Source organism: Mastigoproctus giganteus, chromosome 4 (genome assembly GCF_048544385.1).
Source record: "Mastigoproctus giganteus isolate SK-2022 chromosome 4, ASM4854438v1, whole genome shotgun sequence".
NCBI lineage: Eukaryota > Metazoa > Arthropoda > Arachnida > Uropygi > Thelyphonidae > Mastigoproctus > Mastigoproctus giganteus.
In genome coordinates this window covers 88,724,316-88,748,682 of record NC_143578.1, presented here as the reverse complement: position 1 = coordinate 88,748,682, position 24,367 = coordinate 88,724,316, and the positions used below count along the sequence as shown (strand labels likewise).

At 38.4% G+C, this 24,367-nt stretch overlaps 1 protein-coding gene across 1 annotated transcript in view; it reads right to left on the bottom strand.

Moving 5' to 3' along the window:
* Nucleotides 1-24,367, bottom strand: part of LOC150086891 (dynein axonemal heavy chain 7-like) — a 1,233,418-nt gene that overhangs the window by 333,082 nt on the left and 875,969 nt on the right. Inside the window, exons 44-47 of the mRNA XM_090372313.1 lie at nucleotides 24,016-24,161; nucleotides 12,127-12,341; nucleotides 8,266-8,458; nucleotides 7,950-8,142 (exon numbers count right to left, since the gene is read on the bottom strand). Of these exons, the coding sequence (XP_090228439.1) occupies nucleotides 7,950-8,142; nucleotides 8,266-8,458; nucleotides 12,127-12,341; nucleotides 24,016-24,161 (747 nt within the window). The remainder of the gene's footprint in view (nucleotides 1-7,949; nucleotides 8,143-8,265; nucleotides 8,459-12,126; nucleotides 12,342-24,015; nucleotides 24,162-24,367) is intronic.

The window sequence follows — 24,367 nt, the reverse complement described above, 5'->3', positions numbered from 1 at the left end:
GCAGGGATTTCAGTTTTAAAGTGTACTTTAAAGACAACTGCTTACGTCGAAGGGATAACGGTGGTTCATTTGCTTCGACGTATAACCTCTGGACAGCAGATGTGCGATATGCTCCAGTAGCAACACGTAGGGCCTGATGATGGACGGGGTCCAACCATCGCAGGACACTGTCTCTGGCTGAGGAAAATACCTGGGACCCATAATCTAGTTTGGATCGCACAAGTGCACGGTAAAGCCAAAGAAGAGTGCATCGGTCTGCTCCCCAAGATGTAGAGGAGAGCGAGCGGAGAATATTAAGCCCATGTGTGCACTTTGTGCGGAGTTGACGAATATGATCCAAAAAGGTCAGTTTTTTTTCAAATATGAATTCTTGGTGAGAGTCCCAAGAATTTTATGTCCGCTGCTACTGGAATAGCATATTGTCCGAGCCTTAATTCGGGTTCAGGATGAAGATTACACTTACGACAAAAGTGTACGCAAACAGTCTTCTCCGGCGAGAACCTGATGCCATTAGCAAGTGCCCAAGAATTCAGATTATCAATGGCTTTCTGCAGTTGCTTTCAATAACCCTCATGTAGCATGACTGACAAAAAATACTAAAGTCATCAACATAGAGGGCACTGTTTACAGTTGGAGGAAGTTGTTCTGTGATTGAATTTATTTTGATGGCGAAAAGCGTGACACTTAATACTGATCCTTGTGCTACTCCCTCTTCTTGGCTGAAGGAAGGAGGGAGTGTGGATCGCACGCGAACTTAGAAAGATCGATTGGCTAAAAAGTTTTTAATAAAAATTGGGAGTTAGCATTAGTACAGGCATTTGATGCAAGAAAGCAAGCTTATGCAGCATCAGCCAAAAAAAAAAAAAAATAAATAAATAAATAAAAAAATAACCACATCCACTTCACCCCTCTGTTCATTTGAAATACCTGTCCACCTGAGCCTTAAACTTATTTAGCCTATCAACTTCCACGACAAGGGATGGAAGTCTGTTCCACCAACGAACCACCCGCTGGCTAAAGGAAAATTTAAGCACATCTCTCCTACATCTCTCTTTCCTCAATTCGAATTTATGCCCTCTCAGGTGATTATTCTGAGCAAGAGGAAGAATCCCATCAGCATGCTCAAACCATTCAAGGCTTTATACACCTCTATCAGATCACCTCGCTGGTGCCTAGTCTCCAGACACTGTAATTTGCAAAACTTAAGCCTTTCTTCTTAAGAGCACCCCTTTGTTCCATTCACTAATCTTGTTGCCCTTCTCTGTACTCGTTCCAGCACTCTACATCCTTCTTGAAATGAGGCCTCCAGACCTGTATACAGTACTCTAGGTGTGGCCTGACCATTGCCTTATACAAAGGAATAATCACCTCCTTATCCTAGTTAGAAAAATTCCTATATATCATTGACAATATACCATGAGCTACTCTTGCAGCCCGTCTGCACTGCTCAGAGAACTTCATATCTGCCTGCACAACCACCCCTAGGTCCCTTTCATTCTCTACCACTGTCAGTGTAGTACCACAGAGTTGATACGTTGCTCTGGGGTTTCTGTTTCCCATGTGTAGTAGTTTACATTTGTCAATGTTAAACTTAATTTGCCACCTCTCAGCCCATCTGCTCAACCTTTCCAGATCCTGTTGCAGCAGCATAGTGTCAGTAGTGTCCTTGACAACCCTGCCTACCTTTGTATCGTCTGCAAACTTCAACATTAAGCTTGATATACCATCATCAATATCATTTATGAATACAGAAAACAATAATGGACCCAACACTGAGCCCTGAGGGACTACACTAATAACATTAGTCCACGACGAGAAGTGTCCATCGATTACCACTCTGTCTTCTCCCCCTCAGCCACCCCTTTATGCACAGCAGCAATTTGCCTCCAATGTCACACTGCTCCAATTTGTGCAGCAGTCTTCCATGTGCAACAGTATCAAAAGCCTTTCTAAGATCCAAGTATATAATATCAAAGTTATTCCCTGCATCCAGTTCCTTTGTGACTGCATCATAGTATCCAATAAAATTGGTCAGACAAGACTTCTCCTTAACAAAACCATGCTGAGTCCGAGCTATAACTGAAGTCTTGTCTAAATGATCCTGCAGTGCTTCTTTAACTAGTGCCTCCATTAATTTTCCTGGAACAGAAGTTAAACTCACAGGTCTATAATTACTTGTGTCAGCCTTTGATCCTCCTTTGTGAATTGGGGTGACATTTGCACATCTCCAGTCTGTGGGTACCTCCCCTGAGTCCAAGGAAGCTCTGATAATTATGGCTAAGGGTTTGCTCACTTCCTTTGCTGCCTCCTTTAATGTAACTGGATAGATCCCATCCACCCCGGGCCCTCTCTTGTGTTTATCTTCAACAATTTATCCTCCACTTTACTCTCAGTTATTACAAGATTCTCTAGCTTACTGCTAGAGTTGAATACACCTCTGGCTTTCCCCTCGCTAAATAACTCCTCATGTGTGAATGTCGATGCAAAATATTCATTTAGTTTGTTAGCTACCTGAGCAGGATCATCAACAGTTGACCCATCGATATCAAGTGGACCAATCTGATTCATCCCCTTCCTTATAGAGTTTACATAAGTAAAGAACTCTTTGCTGTTTTTCTTTGCATCCCTTGCCAAAGATTTCTCGTAATCTGCCTTCGCCTGCCTAACCTCCTTTGTAACTTGGTTACAGATCAACTTGTATCTATCATAGGCTTCTTTGTCATGTATTAATTTGTATGTATCCCATGCATGTTTCTTCTCTGCCATATGCCTCATCAGTTCATGTGACATCCATTTAGGCCTAAACCTTGAACAATATTTCTTAGTTGGTATGTAAAGCCTAGTAACTTCCAAGATAAGTTCTTTGAATGCTTCCCATTTTGCATTTGCTGTTGGTAACATGATCAGTTGGTCCCACTGTATAGAATTTAAATACTGTCTCAGTCCATCGTAGTCGCATTTACGAAAGCAATAACCCTTCCCTTTACCCCTAATGGTAGTTACCTCTTTGAGTAAATCCCACTTCAGCACACTGTGATCACTGCCACCTAGTGGTTCATTTATCTGCAGATTCTTAATGCATGAAGAATCACTGCTGATAATCAAATCAAGAGTATTCCTCCCTCTAGTTTCCTCCCGAACATGCTGATGTAGAAAACAATCATCCAATAAATACACAAAAGCCTTGCTAGTGTGTGAGTGACCAGCCCCCAAATTCCAGTCAATATCTGGGAAATTAAAATCTCCCATTATAAGACTCTCTGATTTACTGGATCACTCTATTTTCCTGTACAGTTTCTTATTATACTCATCAGAGTCATTAGGCCTATAGCACACTCCTACTCTCAATTTTGATCTCCCAATGCTTATGTAAAACAAACTGACTCGACACTGCACTGTCCAGCGATGTCCACTGGCTTCACTTCCTTGGATTTTATGTATTTCTTAACTAATAGCATAATCCCTCCTCCCTTCCTATCATGTCTATCCTTTCTGTAAACGTTGTACTCCCCAAATTCCAGTTCTGCATTCCTTATATCTGTGTGACAATACGTCTCTGATATCCCAAGAATATCTGCCTTTGATGTTTTGAGCAATACCTCAAATTCATCAAATTTATTTACTAAACTCCTAGCATCGGTGTACATGCAAGTATACATGCACCTATTTCTTTTCTTAGCTACCCTAACACAACCCATGTGTTTACTTGTACTGCAATGACTCCCGGCAGTCTCTGAAATATCCTGCAACTTGTTTTTCAGGCTTCTGCTCATTCCAATAGAAGCAGTGCAAGAATCTCTTTCACCTCTGCCAGTGGCTACTGTTAATCTATTCGTCTTTGTCTCCCCCCAAGCTAGCAGTTTTCCGACCCACCTAACACTGCCTCGATAGCATCAGCAAATATTCTTGCACCCTTTCTATTTAAGTGTATCCCATCCCTGTAGAAGCAATCTCTCCTGTTAACAAGTACAGTCCAGGCTGAAAAAAATTCTACCCCTTGAGCCTTGCACAATCTTTCCAGGGCCGAATTGATCGACAAGGCTCTCATCATATACTCCCTCCTATCGTGTCTGGGCAGAATTGCAGACACTTTCAAATTCAACCCTAATTCTCGGCTTTTTTTCAACAGTGACCTGTACTTGTTGAGTAATTCTGCCGGTCTCCTACTCTTAATATCATTAGTGCCAACGTGTACAACAATATCACCTTTTGTTCCCTTAAAAGATGATATCTGCTCTACAACATCATCAACCTTTGCCCCTAGCAGACATACCCTGGTCCTGTTCCACCTATGCTTTTTTACAAAGCATGTTCACCGTTTCCCTGACAATAGAGTCACCAACAACTACTAGTTCCTTTAGGACTAGCGCATTCTGCCTTGGGGGTTGCCGCTGTGTTGCGCGACGACCAAGTGCAAGCTCTGGCGTTGATGTGGGCAGCTGAGAGCTTGATGGGCCCCTCAATTTAGTTTGTCCTCCTAAGACCAAGTTAGGGTTAGTTGCCCCCTAAGACCAAGGCTATGCAGATCTTTTAAGATGCCAAATTTCCAAGTTGTGTCATACGCTTTCTCCATGTCAAAGAACACTGACACCAAGTGTTTGCGTTTTAGGAAAGCATCCCGGATGGATGTTTCCAATCTAATAAGATGGTCCAAAGTGGACCGGTTCCTTCGGAAGCTGCACTGGATATTGGAGAGAAGGTCATTTGATTCTAGATACCATATTAAACGAGAATTAGCCATTTTCTCCAGGATTTTGCACAGACAACTAGTCAGAGCAATAGGACGATAATTGGTGGTGACTTTTGGATCCTTTCCTGGCTTAGGAAAGGCAAGAACGATTGCCTTGCGCCAGGAGTCCGGAAACTGCCCTTCAATAAAGATTCTGTTATATAGAAGGAGCAGATAATCCACAGATTTTGGTGAAAGATGTTTAATCATTTCATAATGGATGCCATCTGGTCCAACAGCACTTGCTTTTCAGTTCCTCTATAGTGAATGCCCCGTTGTAGGGATAGAGGCCCTTGGACTTAAAATTAAGTGCCTGTTTTTCGATTTTATGTTTCAGAACCAGGAACTCTGGGGAATACGAGGATGTTGCGGAGATGTTAGAGAATGTTTCACCAAGAGATTGGCTATTGCAGTTGGATCTGCAATAGTGCTTCCATTATAATCTAGGATTGAAGAAGGGTGGGATGTATATTTTCCCTTCATTTTCCGGATTTTATCCCAGACTACCTTAGAGTTGGTAGACTGGTTAATAGATGATGTAAAATGGATCCATGATTCCTTTTGACTCTGACGGCGGTTATAGCGGGCTTTGGCTCGTGCACGTTTAAAAGCTATAAGGTTAGTCGTGGTAGGATATCGGCAGAATATCCCCCACACTTTGTTTTGGGCCTTTTTTGCTGCTGTACATTGTGAATTCCACCAAAGTTTGGGAAATGGTGGACACCGGGCAGATGTTTTTGGGACAGCATTCGCAGCTGCTTGGACAATGATTTCTGTGATGTACGTTACTGCGTCATTGATAGGCTCCTGACTGACTGTACTGAGGTCAAAATTTGCCTGATGTTGGAAGGCATTCCAGTCACCCTGATCAAACTTCCACCGTGGTAACCTAAAAGGAAGACATGGTCTCCCACTGTGTAACAAGGTTATCACAGGGAATTGATCACTTCCATATGGATTCTCCTCCACTTCCCAAGTGAGTGAAGGGAGTAGAGAAGGGGAGCAGATAGAGAGATCAACGGCAGAAAAGGTACAGGTAGGCATGTGGAAGAAGGTGTTTGTTCCAGTATTTAGAAGGGAAAGGTCATTGTCATTGAGCATATGCTCTATGACTCGTCCCCTTCCGTTGATGTTAGCACTACCCCACAGGGTGTTATGTCCATTCATATCCCCGAGAAGTAAATAAGGGGGAGGCAACGATGTTCTCCCTCACAGTTAATACAGGTGGGTTTTGCGGCTGAACATTCTGTTGTTTTGTGGTCCTTTGCACCGCATTGAGCGCATGGAAGGACTCCACATCAGGCCATTTGAGAATGTCCATACTTCTGGCATTTAAAACACCGTAAAGGGTTCGGTACATATGGACGCACTGAAAAATTGATGTATCCAGCTTTAATCTCATCAGGAGGTTTAGGAGAGTTAAAAGTCAGGATAACGCTCCTGGTTTTAACAAGTTTTCCATCCCTTTGCGCAGTAATTCTCTTGACGGCAATAACTCCCTGTGGTTTTAATTCGGAGAAGATTTCCTCCTCGGTTACGTCGAGAAGGTCCCACTCCGAAATGACACCTCTCGATGAATTGAGTGTTCTGTGTGGTGTCACTGTTATAGGTATTCCTCCAATTGATGTTGTTCGGAGTAGATGTTCAGATTGCCTGTCATTTTTAGTTTCAATTAAAACGTCTCCAGAACAAAGCCTCTTAACTGATTTGGGTGAACCTGCTAACCCATCTAACCCTTTCTGAATAAAAAAGTGTGACATTTTACCAATCGGTGTTTGATTGGTAGAATGGATAATTAAGAACCTTGGGACAGGCCCTGATGGTAATTCGGTTTGCTGCCTCTTTTTAGCAATAATGCTATCTGTATCCTTTTCATTGATTTCAGATAGGGACCAGGTTGGGGCCCCTGAAGAAGTAAGTTTATCAGGATTCATAGAAATTTTATTTGGTTCAGTGCCCGGGCTCCCCACCCACCACGGAGCCCAAAGGGACGCCCACTACCCGGCATGCAATAAGAGTAGCCCTGGCGTTCCACTCCATGCGCTTGGGAGTGGAACGCCAGGGCTACCCAGACACCATACCCGCACTGCCGCCAGCCTGAATCCTGTCCCTCGGACCATGAGGGTAGGGGCGTGGCATTGACACGGTTGACCCTCGCAGGCGAGTCTACTAGCCGATTGATCCTAGCCGGGCCTTCCAGGACCTCCCGTCTTGTCGAAGCAGGGGCCAAAGTGGTGCATTGAAGCTGGGCCCCCTCAACCACCAGGATCCCCCTTTCCGAATTTCCACGGGTCGCAGTGCACGGCAAACACGCCGGATTCCATTGATGTAAGCCTGGAACCTGGGCTGTGGGCTTTGGATACCAGTGATGATAGTCTGGAAGTCCAGCAGCATCACTGGGAGGTCCCCTCACCACGTACAGGTGCCCACGTCGAGGGGGAAGGAGAAAAGGAAGACCTAGGAGGACATGGATGGATGGATGGAGTACGGGAGTGCATGACAGCCCGAGGCTTAACCGACCAAGACACCTTGAACCACACTTTATGGCGGGAAAGAATTCCTAACAAGAAATAACTTGTAGGCTGAGGAAACCCATTGTAAATGGAAACACTCCTCTTGAAGAAGAAGATAATAAATAAAATTGATGAATTTGAAGTGCTGATCAAGACATCAAAAGCTGATATTGTTGTGGTATAATATTGAATAATATCGTGCCATTTCACAGTTTAGTGATATTAATATTATTATCTAGTTGGGTTATAATATATTATTATTATAACCCAACTAGACTCTTACAGCATATCATGATCTCAACATGATAATAAATGTCATTAGAGTCATTAATAATGCTTAAAGATTTAAGGCCAGATGTAATCTCCATGAAAATATGATTTTTGAATGCAACTGTAATTTTCTTCCTACTATCTATATACAGCATTTTTAATGAAATTTTTCAAAAATGTGATGGGAATATTTTGAAGTCAATTTTGTTAATCAGAGAGAAAATTTTAAAAATGGTCTTACTCTACAAGAAAAAAACAAACAAACTGTCATTTAACAAGTGTGATGTAAATAAAATAAATAAGTGGGAGTGTTTAACTATTACTAGTAATAAACAAACACTCCCACTGTAAAAAAATAAATAAATAAATATTTTTATTCTTGCACATTAAAACATGTATTTTATTTAATATGTAAGAGAATTATTGACATTATTCACCTTCTGTTTTTGGGATATGTCATCCACTAGAACCTTAGAAGAATCCAAGACTTGTGTAGCTGCCTCATTTTCTAATATATTTCCTTCAGAACTTGACAAAGTGAACAGAATTTTATCTTCTAACTCTTCTAGTGCTTTCTTGTTGGCAGCTGATTGGACAATTAACTGCTGTCGTTCAGCTTCTAAATCTGGCCTGTTAAAACAAGATTTTCATTTAAAACAGATATTTTTAAAATTCTGTATTTTCTGTTCAATGATGACAAAATTAAATCAGTTAAGGTGAGAAATACAGAACAGAACTTATATTTTACTTCACCTTTCCTGTGCAACTACAATTCCAAGCAATTGGTCCTCTAAGCCCTCAGGTGTGATCATAAAGTTCAAGAGAGAGACCTTTGTTGCTAGCTCTGGTAAGTAGTGAGGATTACGAAGTTTGGTTGTAATATAAAAGCGAAAATCTTTACTAAATGGTATTGCAGAGTCACCTAACTGGACTACTTCCACACCACCTAAAACAACAAAGGGAAAATTCAATATTAATTATTCACTGTTAAATATATTTTAACATGAGTAGATAAGCTGTCATTAAATCACTTATTTATATAATTTTCACACAAAGTACACAAAATTATTTTGGTAATAGGAATAACATCAATCTGAATTTTCTCCATTTTCTAAAGAATTTTTTCATCCTTAACATATTTCAAAGAGTTAAAAAAAAACAAAAACAAAAAATGGAAATTCTAGTCTTGAAACTTTATTAGACATGTTGGAGATGGACAATTTATGTAGTCGAGACCCACTAAATTGGCAGGTCTCGACTACGCAAGTTGTCTGTTCAACATGCTTTAATATATTTCATGCATTCTATATTCCTCGTTTTCCTTTAAATCCTTTATAGCTTTCAAAGTGTATACTTTGAAAGGGGGATCGAAGGGTGACACGAGTAATTACAGACCAGTTAGTTTAACTTCTGTTCCGGGTAAAATAATGGAGTCGCTGGTTAAAGATGCATTGCAGGATCATCTAGACAAGACTGCAGCAATAATTCAGACACAGCATGGGTTTGTTAAGGGAAAGTCATGTCTGACAAATTTGATAGGATATTATGATGTGGTTACAAAGGAACTGGATGCAAAAAATAATTTTGATATCATATATTTGGATTTCAGGAAAGCTTTTGACACTGTTGCGCATGGAAGACTATTGTAAATATTGGAGCAGAATGGTATTAAGGTAAGTTGCTACAATGGATAAAAGGATGGTTAAGTGTGAGAAGACAGAGGGTGGTAATAAATTGGACTAATGTTATTAGTGGAGTCCCACAGGGTTCGGTGTTGGGTCCACTGTTGTTTTGTATATTTATCAATGATATTGATGAAGGTATATCAGGCTTAGTGTCGAAGTTTGCACATGATACAAAGGTTGGCAGGGTTGTTAATGACAGTAATGGCAGTGTGCTACTGCAACAGGATCTAGATAATTTGGGCAGATGGGCTAAGAAGTGGCAACTGAAGTTTAACCTTGACAAATGCAAAGTACTGCATATGGGTAGAAGTAACCCCAGAGAAACGTACCAACTGTGTGGTACTACACTTAAGGTGGTAGAAAATGAAAAAGACCTGGAAGTAATTGTGCAGCCAGATATGAAGTTTTCTGAGCAATGCAGACAGGCTGCCAGGGCAGGTCATGCGGTTTTGTCAATGATATATAGGAATTTTGCTAGCAGGGAAAAGGAGGTGATTATCCCTCTGTATAAGGCAATGGTCAGGCCACACCTTGAGTACTGCGTACAGGTCTGGAGGCCTCATTTTAGGAAGGATGTAGATTTACTTGAGCGGGTACAGAGAAGGGCAACAAGATTGGTGAGGGGAATGAAGGGATCCTCTTATCAAGAGAGGCTTAAGTTCTGCAAATTGCAGTGGCTGGAGACTAGGTACCTGTGTGGTGATCTGATTGAGTTGTATAAGGCCTTGAATGGGTTCAGCACGCTGAATTCTGATGGGATCCTTCCACTTGTTTAGATTACGAACCTAAGGGGGCATAAATTCAAATTAAGAAAGGACAGATGTAGCATAGATGTGCGGAAATTTGCCTTTAGCCAGCGGGTGGTTAATTGCTGGAACAAACTTCCATCTGTCGTTGTAGTTGATAGGTTGAATAAATTTAAGGAGGAACTGGACAAGCATTTGGAGGGAATGGTGTGATTTTTTTTTTTTTTTTTTGGCTGATGCTGCATAAGCTCATACATTTGCTTTCTTGCATCACATGCCACTACTACTACTACTACTATTACTTGCATGAGTATCTGCCATTTTTTTGAAAGCCATCCTGTGTTCTTTAATTGTCTTCTGAACAGCCTCACTCTGCTACTAAGTTTTTTGTGAGTACAGCCACACCCCGATTAATGTGAGGGTTGCGTTCTGCGGAATGCTACATAAGTTGGAATTTCCATAAATAAGCATTTAGCGCACTCGCAACTATGCACACCGATTTTGATAGAAGCAAAAAAGAAATGTTCGACGAATATGTAAATAGAATTATTCAATTTTATTTTATCTCATGCTCAGGAAAAATTACAAAAGTGTACAAAATTACTAAAATTTCAAAATTATAAAATTACAAAAAGAGAGGTGACAGGCATAATGTCAGCAAGTTTTACCTTTCGAGCATCATTGCCAGAATTAACTCTCCAGCTGATAAGCATGCAAGTTGAGGGCTGTGTAGGTTTAGAAGGGGTTTTTTCGAACACATCACAAAATTTCTATGCAGCTGCAGAATCGGCACTGGGAATTTCACTATATACTTTCATGTTTAGGAAACCAGCGTGATGCTTAAACCTATTAAACCACCCGTTGCTTGCCACGAACTTGGCTTGGGGTTTGCCGTACTTATTGTTATCTTCATAAATACTTCTTGCTTGAATAGCCATTAGATTCAGGGGCACTTGCTTCTGAATCTGATTTCCATCCATATAATTAATAGCTTTTCCATCTTCGATATAGCACCCGAATGCTGTTTTATGATCACTGTTGGGGCGGACTGCCCCCCGGTGTGAAATACGTTGATCCTTTAACATGTTCTTTTATATGCACACTGTCCCTTAAAATAGAATTCACTGTTGAAGCAGTGAGACTTAATTTTGTGCAACAGATGACAAACTTTGTTCTGCTTCGTACTTCTTAATTGATTATCATAATTTCTAAATCAAAATTGTTTTGTTTCATTTCCTAGCACTTGGACTTTCCATTGGTTGCTTTCCCTTCATCATTGTAATAAGTAAATAGGAATGAAGAGAAGATCTTTAAAATTTATTTATGTTTTTTATGTGATTGAGGATTTCAGTGAAGATGGAACACATTTCACCATAATAATGTAAAAACCCGCACAATTCCGGTTATCAGGATTATTGCAAATACAATAAGATCGAGTTTACTATCCGTTTATAGTTAGATGCACTAACAGAAAGATCCAATAAACTGGAAAGGGAAAATTGTTTTTATTGTTTTATGGTAGTGACCTCCAGAAATGTGTTTTAGAAAAATATCACAAAGGCGTTCAAAACTGATTCTTATAATGGAACATACGATAACGATGAAAGTGTAGTGCAATTTCCATTATAAAAGTGACCTTTTAGAGAGAGATAAATAGCTTAGTTGTATAGTGAAATTTTCAACTTCTGAGGTCTTGGAACGAATTACCAAAAAAAACCAATGTGTTATTTGGTTCACATTACGATATTTTCACGATACTTCCATTTAACCCAAGCACGGTACTAAGTACTTCCACTTAACCCAAGCACGGTACTAAGTACTTCCACTTAACCCAAGCACGGTACTAAGTACTATAGGTTCTAATACCTCTCGTGTTTGGGGTTCACATAAAAAAAAAAAAAAAATTTATTCCTACAGGATGCAAAATACGTTTCCACAATTTTCTTAAGTTTGCACCGGCCGGCAAAAACTTTGGAAAGTTGAATTTCCGTAAGTCGAGTATTACGTAAGTCGGGGAGTAGCTGTATATGGGTCGTTAAAATTTTAAATTATCACTACCCTATCTAAACGACATTAGTTTTACAATCAAATAAATATAATATATTTTTCTTTCTAAAAAGGTCCCCTAAAAACATTTTTAATTTAATAAGATAAGATAATATACATTTTTGAGAGCAGCTTACCTTGTTTGAATGTCTGTCTCAACAAGAGAGGTTCCAAAGATGGATCCAGTTCCTCTCCTACATTTTCAAGTAATACAGGCTTTCCAAACTCCAAACAATTCCCCAATGTACGAAGAAAGTCTGAATCAGAGAGTTTGATTACCTCTAGATTTCTATCTTTCTCTTGACTCTTTACCCATTTATTTGCCTGTCCCTGAGGATCTATCATCAGTGGCCTAAGAGAATTTAACATAGTAATAAATAAATAAATATTCCTTTCAAGCACCATTATTAGGTGCTTGAAAGGAATATTTATTTGCATGATTAGACCTGTAAATTATGTTAACACAACACTGCATTTTTGGTTTAATGAAATTTGAAATCAAAATCAAATCTTAATTAAAAAGTCCAAAACAATGGCTCATATTCAAAATTCTCATATTCATTAAAACAGTATATCAGCCAAAAATGCTGTGTTGTGTATCACAGCACAAAAAAAGCAAAACGTAGCATATAATTATTGCAACACACACACACACACACACACACACACACACACACACACACACACACACACACACACACACACACACACACACACACACACACACACACACACACACACACACACACACGTGCATGCATGTGTGTTGCAATAACCCATTTGTATTTTATATCAATATGGAAAGTAAATTTAATAATAACTTACATAGCCTTGTTCAGAGCCTTGTCAATCAATTCAGCCCTGGAGAGAATGTGCAAGTCTCATAGTGTAGAATTTTTCTCAGTGTGGTCTGTGCTTGTTAACAGGAGAGACTGTTTTTACATGGAAGGAATACACTTAAAAGAAGAGGTGCAAGAATATTTTCTGGTGCTATTGAAGCGATACACCTACTAACAGATTAACTAATAATGTCAGGGATTTCAAGCACTGCTGTGAGTCATAATGAAACAAGTAAATATGTGGGCTGTGTTAAGATAACTAATATAAGAACAGGTGAATGTATACTTGACAGTACACTAATGCAAGTGGCATTGGAAATAAATTTGATGAATTTGGAGTACTGATTAAGTCATCAAATGCAGACATTGTAGGGATAGCTGGCATATGGTGTCATTCAGATATAAGGGATGGTGAATATGAATATGGGGAGTACAAGGTATACATGAAGGAAAGACAGGATAGGACAGTTGAGGGGTTATATTCTAAGTTAAGAAGCAAATTAAATCTAAGACAGTGAACTGTGCTGCCATGGGTGACCAGTGCAATGTTCAGTCAGACAGTGTGGCATGACATAAGCATTGGGAAAACAAAAATGAGAGTTGGAGTGCAGGCTGTAGGCCTAATGACTGCAATGAGTATACCAAAAACCTATACATTGAAATAGTGGGGGCCAGTAAATCATAATGTCTTATAATGGGGTATTTTAGCTTTTCACATGATGACTGGAATTTGTGGGTTGGTCATTCACACATTATTAGCAGGGCTTTTGTGGATTTATTGGATGATTGTTTTCTACAGCAGTACATTAGAGAGGCAACAAGAGGAAGCAAAACTCTTGATCTGGTTATCAGTGGGGATTCTTCATGCATTAAAAATCTACGGGTAAAAGGCCCACTGGGTGGCAATGATCACAGTGTTCTAAACAGGAATTTAATTAAAGACATAACTACTGTCAAGGAAGGAAAAAGGGAAAGGCTTTTGCTTTCATATTGGTGAATACAGTAGTCTCAGACAGTTTTTATATTCTATGCAGTGGGACCAACTGATGACGTTACTAATGGCAAATTATAAATAGGAAGCATTCAGGTAAGTAATCATAGAAGCTACTAGGCTTCTCATACCAACTAAGAAATACTGTTCAAGACTTAGACCTAAATGGATGTCAGAAGGACTGATGAGACTAGTGGCAATGAAGAAAAATGTATGGGATGCATATAAATTATCAGGTGATACAGAAGCCTATGGTATGAATAAATCAGGCTGTAATCAAGTCACAAAGGAGGTTCGGAGGTAGATTATGAGAAGTCTCTGGCAAAGAACAGTAGCAAAGACGTCTAGGCTTATAATAACAACAGAAAGAAGGGGGTTGAATCACATATCTGTTGATGACCCTGCTCAGGTTGCTTCCACAACAACAACAACAACAACAGAGCAACCAATTAACCACCCACTCGCTGAAGGCAAACTTTCACTTATCTATCCTGCAACCATCCTTCCTGAAACTGAATTTATGCTCCCTCGGATACAGTTGCAGAAAAAGGAAGGATTACATCAACATGTAGCTTATTCAATCCATTGAAGACCTCAAACACCTCAATCAGATCTCCCTGCAGGTGCCTAGTCTCCAAGATGCTGCAATTTGCAGAATTGAAACCTTTCTTGGTAACAGCACCCTTTTGTTCTTTTCACAAATAATCTCCTTGCCCTTCTCTGCAACAGTTCCAGCAGATCTACAATCTTCCTAAAGTGAGTCCTCTAGACCTGTATACAATACCCAAGATTTGACCTATCTATGGCCTTGTACAAAGGGATAATCATCTCCTTATCCCTGCTAGCAAAGTTTCTATATATCACTGAAAAAACCCCACGAGCTGTCCTGGCAGCCTGTTGGCACTGCTCAGAGAACTTCATATCTCACTGCAAGATTACTCCCAGACCTTTTTTATTTTCCACTACCCTGAGTGTAGTACCACACTTTTAGTATGTTAATCTGGGATTACAGCTACCCATATGCAGTACCTTGCTGTCAATATTAAACTTCATTTCTTGTTGATCTTGTTGCAGTAGCTTACCCTAACTACTGTCATTAACCACCCTATCATTTGCAAACTTAGACATTAAGTCTGATATATCTTCATAAATATCATTAATAAATATTGAAAACAACAATGGGCCTAGCACTGAACTCTGGGAATTCCACTAATAACATTAGTCCATGAAGTGCAGTTACCATTGATGATATCAAAATTATTTTTTGTATCCAGTTCCTTGATCACTGCACCATAGAATCCAATCAGATTGGTCAGACAAGTCCACTCCTAAACAAATCCATGCTATGACTGCAGTATAACTAGATAAATTCTTGGAGGATAGGGGAAATGATTCAAGATTAAATTATGACTAATACTAATAAATTAAAAATTTATTTTTTTGCTGGCTATGGTGAATTTATATATATTTATTTAATGTAATGAATATAGCTGTTTCTATGCTCACCTGGCTTGTAAATATCTTAAAAACTAACTTTGTTGTTGATTTCATCATTTATGTTTTAGGAATAAGAGCACCAAAGTAGTTTATTAAAAAAAAAAGTGATTGGTAGCTTATTAAAAAAAAGATGAGAAGTATATATTATGTACACTGAGTGGACAGATATTATTGGATATCTACCTAGTAACAGGTAGGCTCACCTTTCATCTGGATAAGGTTATTCACATGGTGAGGTATTGAGTCCACTAATTCACGAAAGCATTCCACGAGGTATTTCCATCCATGATTGCTGCACCACTGTCCATAATTCCATCGCATTCCTGGGTGGAGGATCCAAAGCGTGAACGGACCTTTCCACAGCACCCCAAAGATGCTCCACAGGGTCCATATCCGAAAATGGGGAGACCATTCCATGGTGGTAAAATCTGCTAATGCTCTTTGAACCATGTTCTAGTCACCACGGCTCTGTGGGGAGATGCATTGTCCTGCTGGAAGAGTCCATTGTCCTGTGGGTACACAATGACCATGAAGGGTGCAGATGGTCTGCAAGGATGGACACATAATTTGGACCATTCCGAGATGCATCTAGACGTACCAGAGGTCCTAATGTGTGCCAGTTGAACACGCCTCAAACTATTAATGACCATCCACCTACCCAAACAGTTCCTTGTTGACATAACGGGTGCATAGCTTCATGAGGTTTCTGCCAGATATGCACTCTCCCATCTGCTCAAAATAACTGGAAACAGGATTCATCAGACCAGGAGACCCGTCTCTAATCATCCAAAAAACCCCGGGGGTTCACATCTGGTGAGTATGGGCTTGGCAAACCCAGGGTCCTGAGCTGGATATCATCATTCTTCTCTTTCTTGGTGATGCCTTCTACTTCTCTCTCTCTCTCTCTCTCTCTCTCTCTCTCTCTCTCTCTCTCTCTCTCTCTCACACACACACACACACACACACACACACACACACACACACACACACACACACACACACACACACACACACACAGGGGGGGTAACTCGGGAATTTTTTTTTTTTTTTTTTTGCCTGGTGCAGCATAAGCCTCGGGCTTCCTTGTACCGTGTGGCTAATAATAATAATAATAATAATAATAAAGTCCAGTGCCGATGTTCTTTCGCCCATTGTATGTTAATACGATGCATAGAGTCCTTGTCATGGCATTAGCAATGGGATTCTGGTGGGTTGGCAGCTCCCATAACCTATTGTGGCTAATGATCGCCTGATGGTCTTAGTGGAGACGTTTCTGGCACCTCCCTCATTGAAGTCAGCGATGATTTGTGCCACTGTCGCTCTCTGGTTGGCTGAAACAATGCAGGGCAGACACAGATGGCCATGTTCATCCACCATCTTTCTCCACAATGAGATGTTATTCTGGAAATGGCATATTCCTGATACACTCTTGTTACTGTTGAATGGGGATAGTGCAATTTCTGTATGCAATAGAGTGATCCATGCATCGGGCACCCACTATCATCCCTCTTTCAAAGTTGGTTAACTCACAATGTTTATCTATATTGACATTGAATTACTATCTACGTGAATGCAGTACTACAGTGTACCTATATACCTGCCAAGCAGTGGATTCGTCCACAAGTGAGATGGGTGACAGTGTCGCATTGCCCAGGAACCAGGTATCCCATGAATTCTGTCCTTTCAGTGTACATTATACACATATTGATATCTTCATAATGTCTGCTTATGTGGATAAGAACGTACAGTATACTGCACTTACAGATCTTAGTTTATTAAATTATATGGTGTAACTATAGAAGTAAAGTCAGGTTTTTGTGCACACACACACACACACATAGGTCTCAGCTCTTGATGGGCAGTAACTGGGTTTAGTTACTTAAGGTGTTCATTTGTTTTGTTGGTTTTTAGGAGCATTAGCAACTAAGGCCATATTGCTCCGGGGATATGCGGTGGTCATTCCCTGACCTTTCTGCATCCTCCGTATTTGGTGGTGATGGGCAAGGTGTTCATTAACTAAAGGTGTTCACTCATTAGCCATTTTAATAATTATATTTCTTGATAACCTCATACATCTGAGACTGAAAATGAAAGGACAATTTTCATTAGATAAGGTATCAAAGGCCTCAGAATAAATTTCTATTGTTTTTGGGGAGACAATTATTTTTAAACTATGGAGAGCTGACATGGCCTGATGTGCTACTTATGGCTTAATGGTAATATAAGAGGTATGATTAAAACATTCTAAGTCTTTATTCATTACAAAATGGGGAGGTAGGGCCAAGATTATGAGTAAATATAGTGGAAGGGAACTACCATATTGCTGAATTGAGCTACTTCCTGCTACATTAAACCGTAATGGGATGCATGTGTTGACGTTCAAATGTGTCTTAGGCCCCAGTCACAATTGTTAAGGATATAGAACGTTAAGGATAAGGATATGCAAACCATTCTAAAATTACAGAATCTGTTGAAGATGACCAATGTTCAGGATGACTTCAACTTCAAATGTTGATGAAATGTTGCTAAAGTGTATGAAATATTCATTCTGATTGATAATTAATCATCCAACAAATTGATAATTTACTGATAATCTCCTCTGTATTATTCTGAGCAATGTGAACCAAAAAAATCATGGTATTTGTTGAGTGTAACAAATTTTGTTTTTTGAATGATGTCCAACAGGTTTATCATCGAGAACTGTGCAGGGAGATGTAACATAGAGCAGAAATGTATACTTTCCTAATTTGTTCTGTTACACATGGTTATGGGTGAACAGCTAGTCCCAAAAACAAAATTCCACTCATCCCAGTGGATGTCACCAAATAAAGCACACAAAAACAGCACAACGAGTTTGGCCAAATGAAAAGACAATGCTGCTTGTTTTGTTTCAACATTTAAGGTATAAATGTTCAAGATGGACTGAGAGTAAACCAGACTTACTATAGAAAGGTTCAGATTCAGAAAAAAACACTGTTTGAAAACAGTGAATGGTTTCTCCATCATGAAATGATTTCTGCAGTACTCACCATAATCACCTCATCTTGCCCATATGATTTTTCCTTTACCAACCTCAAGATGAATCTGACAGGGAATATGATTGAAGAGTTAATGACATTCCAACCATCCAACAGAATGTGACCACAGAACTCAACTGGCTGACAGATGAAGACTTCATTGTGCTTTTGAAGTGTTAGGAATGTTGAAATACTTACATATAATCAGGTAGAAAATCCCAAATTCCTTTCTTTTTCTACCATTTTTTAATTTAACTTTTCCAAACTTGTAAATTTTTTTGAGGTTGTTATTTCCCTATTTTGTAGCATTAAATTCTGGTTGCCACTTTTCTGACCATCCCCTGAAGTCTATATCTAAGTTGCCTTGAAAGAGTGCTGCTTGACACTCATCATTAATCGTTCTTCCAAACTGCACATCATCACTTCATCATCATTTAAGAAAATCAGAAATATGAGTGATTCAAGCACTGATCTGTCAGGGATCCCATTTCTAACTCTAGCTCATTCTGAAAAAGTAACCATTAACTGCAACTATTTGTCTCCTGTCATGCAACTATCCTGCTATCCATCCAAAGATAACAGGATAGTTGCATGAATCTGTGTTTTCCAATATGTTCAAGGCTATATAGCAAATCTCTCAGATGTCAGTTCCATTCACTCGAGCAAAGCAAAATGTCAAAATTAATTTCACATGTCCAACTCATGCATGACATTGTCATAGTAGGGTTAGTTAAACCCTGTAAACTATTATTATGATTTTCCTTTTACAAAACCATGCTGAGTCTCCTTGAGAAAACCACTTCCATCTAAATGATCCTGTATTATATTCTTAATTATTACCTTCAAGGTTTTCCCTATCACTGAAGTCAGATTGACTGATGTGTAGTTATGGAGTTGGTGATGCACTGGCACCTCCCCGATCCATCGGAATATACTGAAGCCATCATAATTAATGGTTTAATGCATTCCCTTGTTATTTCCTTTAAAATATCTGGGTATATGTACAATTTACCCCAGAGCTCCTATATACCTTCAAGCTCCAAATTTTTTTTTTAGTAAACAGTTCTCTGTAATTTCCATATCACTGATTTGATAGTGCTCAAATTCCCTGCCTTTCTAGAAGTAACTTTCATCAAAAAAGATTGATGAAAAGTATACCCATTCATTTCATTAGCTACAGTTTTGTAAAACCCCTTTCTTTGTTCTTTTAGTGATTTCTCATACCCTAACAATTTCTATGATAATATTACAGATGAACTTAAAACTTTTATATGCTACATTACTATCCCATGCTATCGTTTTTGTTTTATTAGACTAGGTAGTCTTTATTCATCTTCCTTGGCCTCCTCCTTGTGTTATATTTTTTAATTGTATACATGCATTCACGACTTCTGTTGTGACTTCACTTACCTCTGAGCATTCTGGATAATTATACTGATTGTTAGAAGTGCTTAATGCATTGGTGTTTCATACCAAATGAGTACTAAAAAAATTACCAGATTAAGCTATTCCATAATTTGTCTGTATTCCAAGTTAACAGAGACTAGCAACTTAGACAATCACAGTCACCATTCCTGAAATTAAATCAATATTAGGATTCAAAATTTCAAATTTAGTAATGGCCATGAAGTCTTCAGAAAAAAGAGGAATTTTAACTTCTTTTTTTTTATGGAAGATATGGTTCAATATTCATCAGTTAGGATTAGGAGGGAAATAGTTTGTTGTGTGGTAAATAAGATATTTATTTTGTATAACTGAAAATATTAAAAAGATTTCTTCATTGGAGACAACTGAGAAAACAAAAATTATAAAGATATATATATATTGCTGAAAATAAAAATTTTTAAATAATTATTTATTTAAAATGGGGAAATATGTTTGTTTTTTAACATAAAATTAAATATTGTCCTAGAGTTCCTGAAAAATGGAGAGTTGTCCACATCAGAACTGGTGTCCTTCTGGTGTTCTTCTATCTTTGTCCTGCTGGAGTTCAGGTTCTCTTGTCTGATTGGTTGGGATGTGAGCATGCAGTATTCTGAAGCAAATTGAAAACTTTACCTGAACAGCTGTTTCTGGTTAGCTGATTGGTTGTAGAAGTTGGTAAACTGTGTCCTACTGCCAGTCTTTTAGTGGTTCTAATGGATTGCTGTGGTTCTACAGTCCTCTGAGACTAGTCTGGACAGTGAAAGATTAGTGCTAGAAACTATCTGTGAGTTGTAGTTGTTCCTTAATATCTATCGCCCAGACTAGCTCCTACAGGAAATGTGGGACAACCCTCTCTCCCCAACTAATTGGGGAGGGAGGGGGGGGAACAGAGAGAGAGAGAGAGAGAGAATTCCTGAAAAGTTGCATAGGGTGCAACAGTTTTTAATAGCTGCCTGGAATGCAATACCCAGAAATGACTACTGGAAAAAGCACTCCGTTCAGCTTGTATGACTATACATCCTAGTGTCGCAGCAGGTAAAAGAGAGAGACAAAGAGTTATTTCTTTTGGACAATTACAGAACCCTGTTAAGTTTTTCATTTTGATTTTTGATTTTGATTTGATTTGGTTTTTTATGGTGCATTGGCAGCTAAGGCGTTAAGTTTTTCAGGACTGTAGGAATGTTATCAGCAACATCTGAGGTTTTATAATTTCTTTTTTGTTCTCACAATTAGCTTCCAATGAATAATTCAAGAATTTGTTTCATATGGCAGTTTATCATTTTAAATTCTATGATATTGTAATACTTTCAGTTATTTATTGGTTACTACACATCAGACTATTTCCTTCCTAATCTTTATTCAGGTGAGTAATTTACTCTTTCTATCTTGTTTATTAATTACATTTATAACATCCTCAGGATCAAAGGAAAAAAATGAATCTGTAGAGCCTACTAGTTTTTTAACAATTTTTAGTTCTTTTAAAATTTTCCAATTCGATTTGCTTCCACACTGTGCCACCAAAATAACAACTTAGTTACTATTTTTAAAAAGAAGCATTTTTTTCAAAACACATAACCTCATAGAAAACTAATGGTTTCTATGAGGAGACCCACAGGAACATCTGGAAACCAATATCTTTAATCCTTGTGCAGCATAGTGAAATACTAAATTTTTTTTTTTATCAAAGCATCAGATGACTTAATTATTTAAGGCAGGACTTCCTTTAAGTTCCAGAAACTTAAAAGCTGTATAACATGTGCCTAAATATGTTACCAAAAACACCTATCATGAGGTTATAAGGTTTCATGAATTTTTGAAAAAAATGACAATAATAGATCCATGTCACTAATAGTGTCCAGAAAGATCATGTGAGCGATGAAGTGTCAAAATATTCATTTTGAGCAAAACAGAAATTAGCCAAAAGACAAAAATCAACTATTTATGACAGTTTTTAAGTCTATTTTAATCTATGGAATTGAGAGTTGGCACAAAATAAAGGAATATATCATAAATGAGCATCTTCAGGGGAAAAAAAAAAAAAAAAAGGAACTAAAATAGAAGCAATTGCAAGAACAAATTACAAATGATGAAAGAGATGAGATTAGCAAAATAAATATTTTAAGAAAAAATGAAAAGTAAAAGATACAGAAGTAGACCAAGAAGAAAGTGGACTGGTGTGCCAGGCAAGATTTAGATAGAGGACTTAGTTATACTAAGCTCTCTTTAAGCCCTTGTCACATTAATGTGAAAAGGGTTTAAAATCAAATTAGCATTAGCATTAGCATTAGTAGAGGCATATGATGCAAGAAAGCAAGCTTACGCAGTATCAGTCAAAAAAAAAAAAAAAAAAACCACTCCCTTAACAAAACCATGCTGTGTCCGAGCTATACCTGAAGTCTTGTCTAGATGATCCTGCAGTGCTTCTTTAACCAGTGCCTCTATTAATTTTCCTGGAACAGAAGTTAAACTCACAGGTCTATAATTACTTGTGTCAGCCTTTGATCCTCCTCCTTTGTGAATTGGGGTCACATTTGCACATCTCCAGTCTATGGGTATCTCCCCTGAGTCCAAAGAAGCTCTCATAATTATGGCTAAGGGTTTGCTTACTTCCTCTGCTGCCTCTTTTAGTATAATTGGATAGATCCCATCCATCCTGGGTGCCTTTTTTATGTTTATCTTCAACAATTTCTCCTCCACTTTACTCTCAGTTATTACAAAATCATCTAGCTCACTGCCAGAGTTCACTTCACCTCTGGCATTCCCCTTATTGAATAACTCCTCAGGTGTGAATGTAGATGCAAAATACTCGATTAGTTTATTAGCCACCTGAGCAGGATCATCAACAGTTGAACCATCAATATCCACTGGACCAATATGATTCATCCCTTTCCTTCTAGAGTTTACATATGTAAAGAAACCTTTGTTGTTTTTCTTTGCATCCTTTGCCAAGGTTTTCTCATAATCTGCCTTTGCCTGCCTAATCTCCTTTGTGACTTGGTTACAGACCAGCTTATATCTGTCATAGGCTTCCATGTCACCCATTAATTTATATGTATCCCATGCATTTTTCTTCTCTGTCATATGTCTCATTAGTTCATCTGACATCCATTTAGGCCTAAACCTTGAACAATATTTCTTAGTTGGTAGGTAAAGCCTAGTAGCTTCCAAGATAAATTCTTTGAATGCTTCCCATTTTGAATTTGCTGTTGGTAACATCATCAGTTGGTCCCACTGTATAGAATTTAAAAACTGTCTCAGACCATTGTAGTTGCCTTTACGAAAGCAAAAACCCTTCCCTTTACTCCTGATGGTAGTTACCTCTTTGAGTAAATCCCACTTCAGCACACTGTGATCACTGCCACCTAGTGGTTCCTTTATCTGCAGATTCTTAATGCATGAAGAATCACTACTGATAATCAGATCAAGAGTATTACTCCCTCTAGTTGCCTCCCGAATATGCTGATGTAGAAAACAGTCATCCAATAAATCCACACAAGCCTTGCTAGTGTGTTAGTGACCAACCCACAAATTCCAGTCAATATCTGGGAAATTAAAATCCCCCATTATAAGACTCTCTGATTTACTGGCCCACTCTATTTCCCTGTACAGCTTCTTATTATTATTCTCATCAGATTCATTAGGCCTATAGCACACTCCTACTCTCAATTTAGGTGCCTCTGTAGCAGGTGGGAAGGAGCAGCAGTGCATAGCACACGCTTCTTGATTAGACCGGTGTTCGAGCCCGTCACCACGAAATATGGAGGATGCGGAAAAGGTCAGGGAATGACCCTGCATATTCCGGAGCAATGGCCTTAGTTGCTAATGCTCCTAAAAACCAAACAATTTTGATCTCCCAGAAGTAGGACAGCATAGAAGAAAACAGCAAATGAAGGTTGGTAGTTCAGCAGGACTGCATTGTACAACTGCAGTTAGCTGTACATCAGATATTTTTAACCACTGGGTAAAGAAGATCTAGATAATGATGTTGATTTCAAAATTCAATGAATAACACATTATCTGACAGTGGATATGTTGATATCACATTAAAGATGAATGAAAATATGAAAATGTGATGCATATTAAAGATTTAAAATTACTGCAAAATGTAGTATTACTTTTTGAATATTACCTGAAATAACTGAAAGAAATGCACTTCATTAAAGTAGTCATTGATATTTTTGCACTTATCCTATTTATCTTGAAGCTTTTATAGCAGATTGAGAACACTTATATTAAATGTAGTTTTAATTTACTTACCATCTAGAACCATTATCAACAATTACTCCATTATCAACAGAAAAACTGTCTCTTGGCAACCCATTTAATGTCCATGATTGGATCTTTACAGGATTTCCTAGCGTTTTGCTTAAGGAAAAATCCTTAGAGCATGGCATATTTCTTGACTGAAAGGGTAAAGGCAATATAGACAAACAAATAATAGTAATTATAATAATAGTTCATATTAAAATAAATATTAAATATATTTATATATATATTTGTTACCACAGTTAGAACAGGTTAGTTACCAAAAATATAGTATGTTCATTCATAAGAGTTCTGCTTATTACCGGCAACATTACATAATGTGATTTCTGTATTCTTTAGTTAT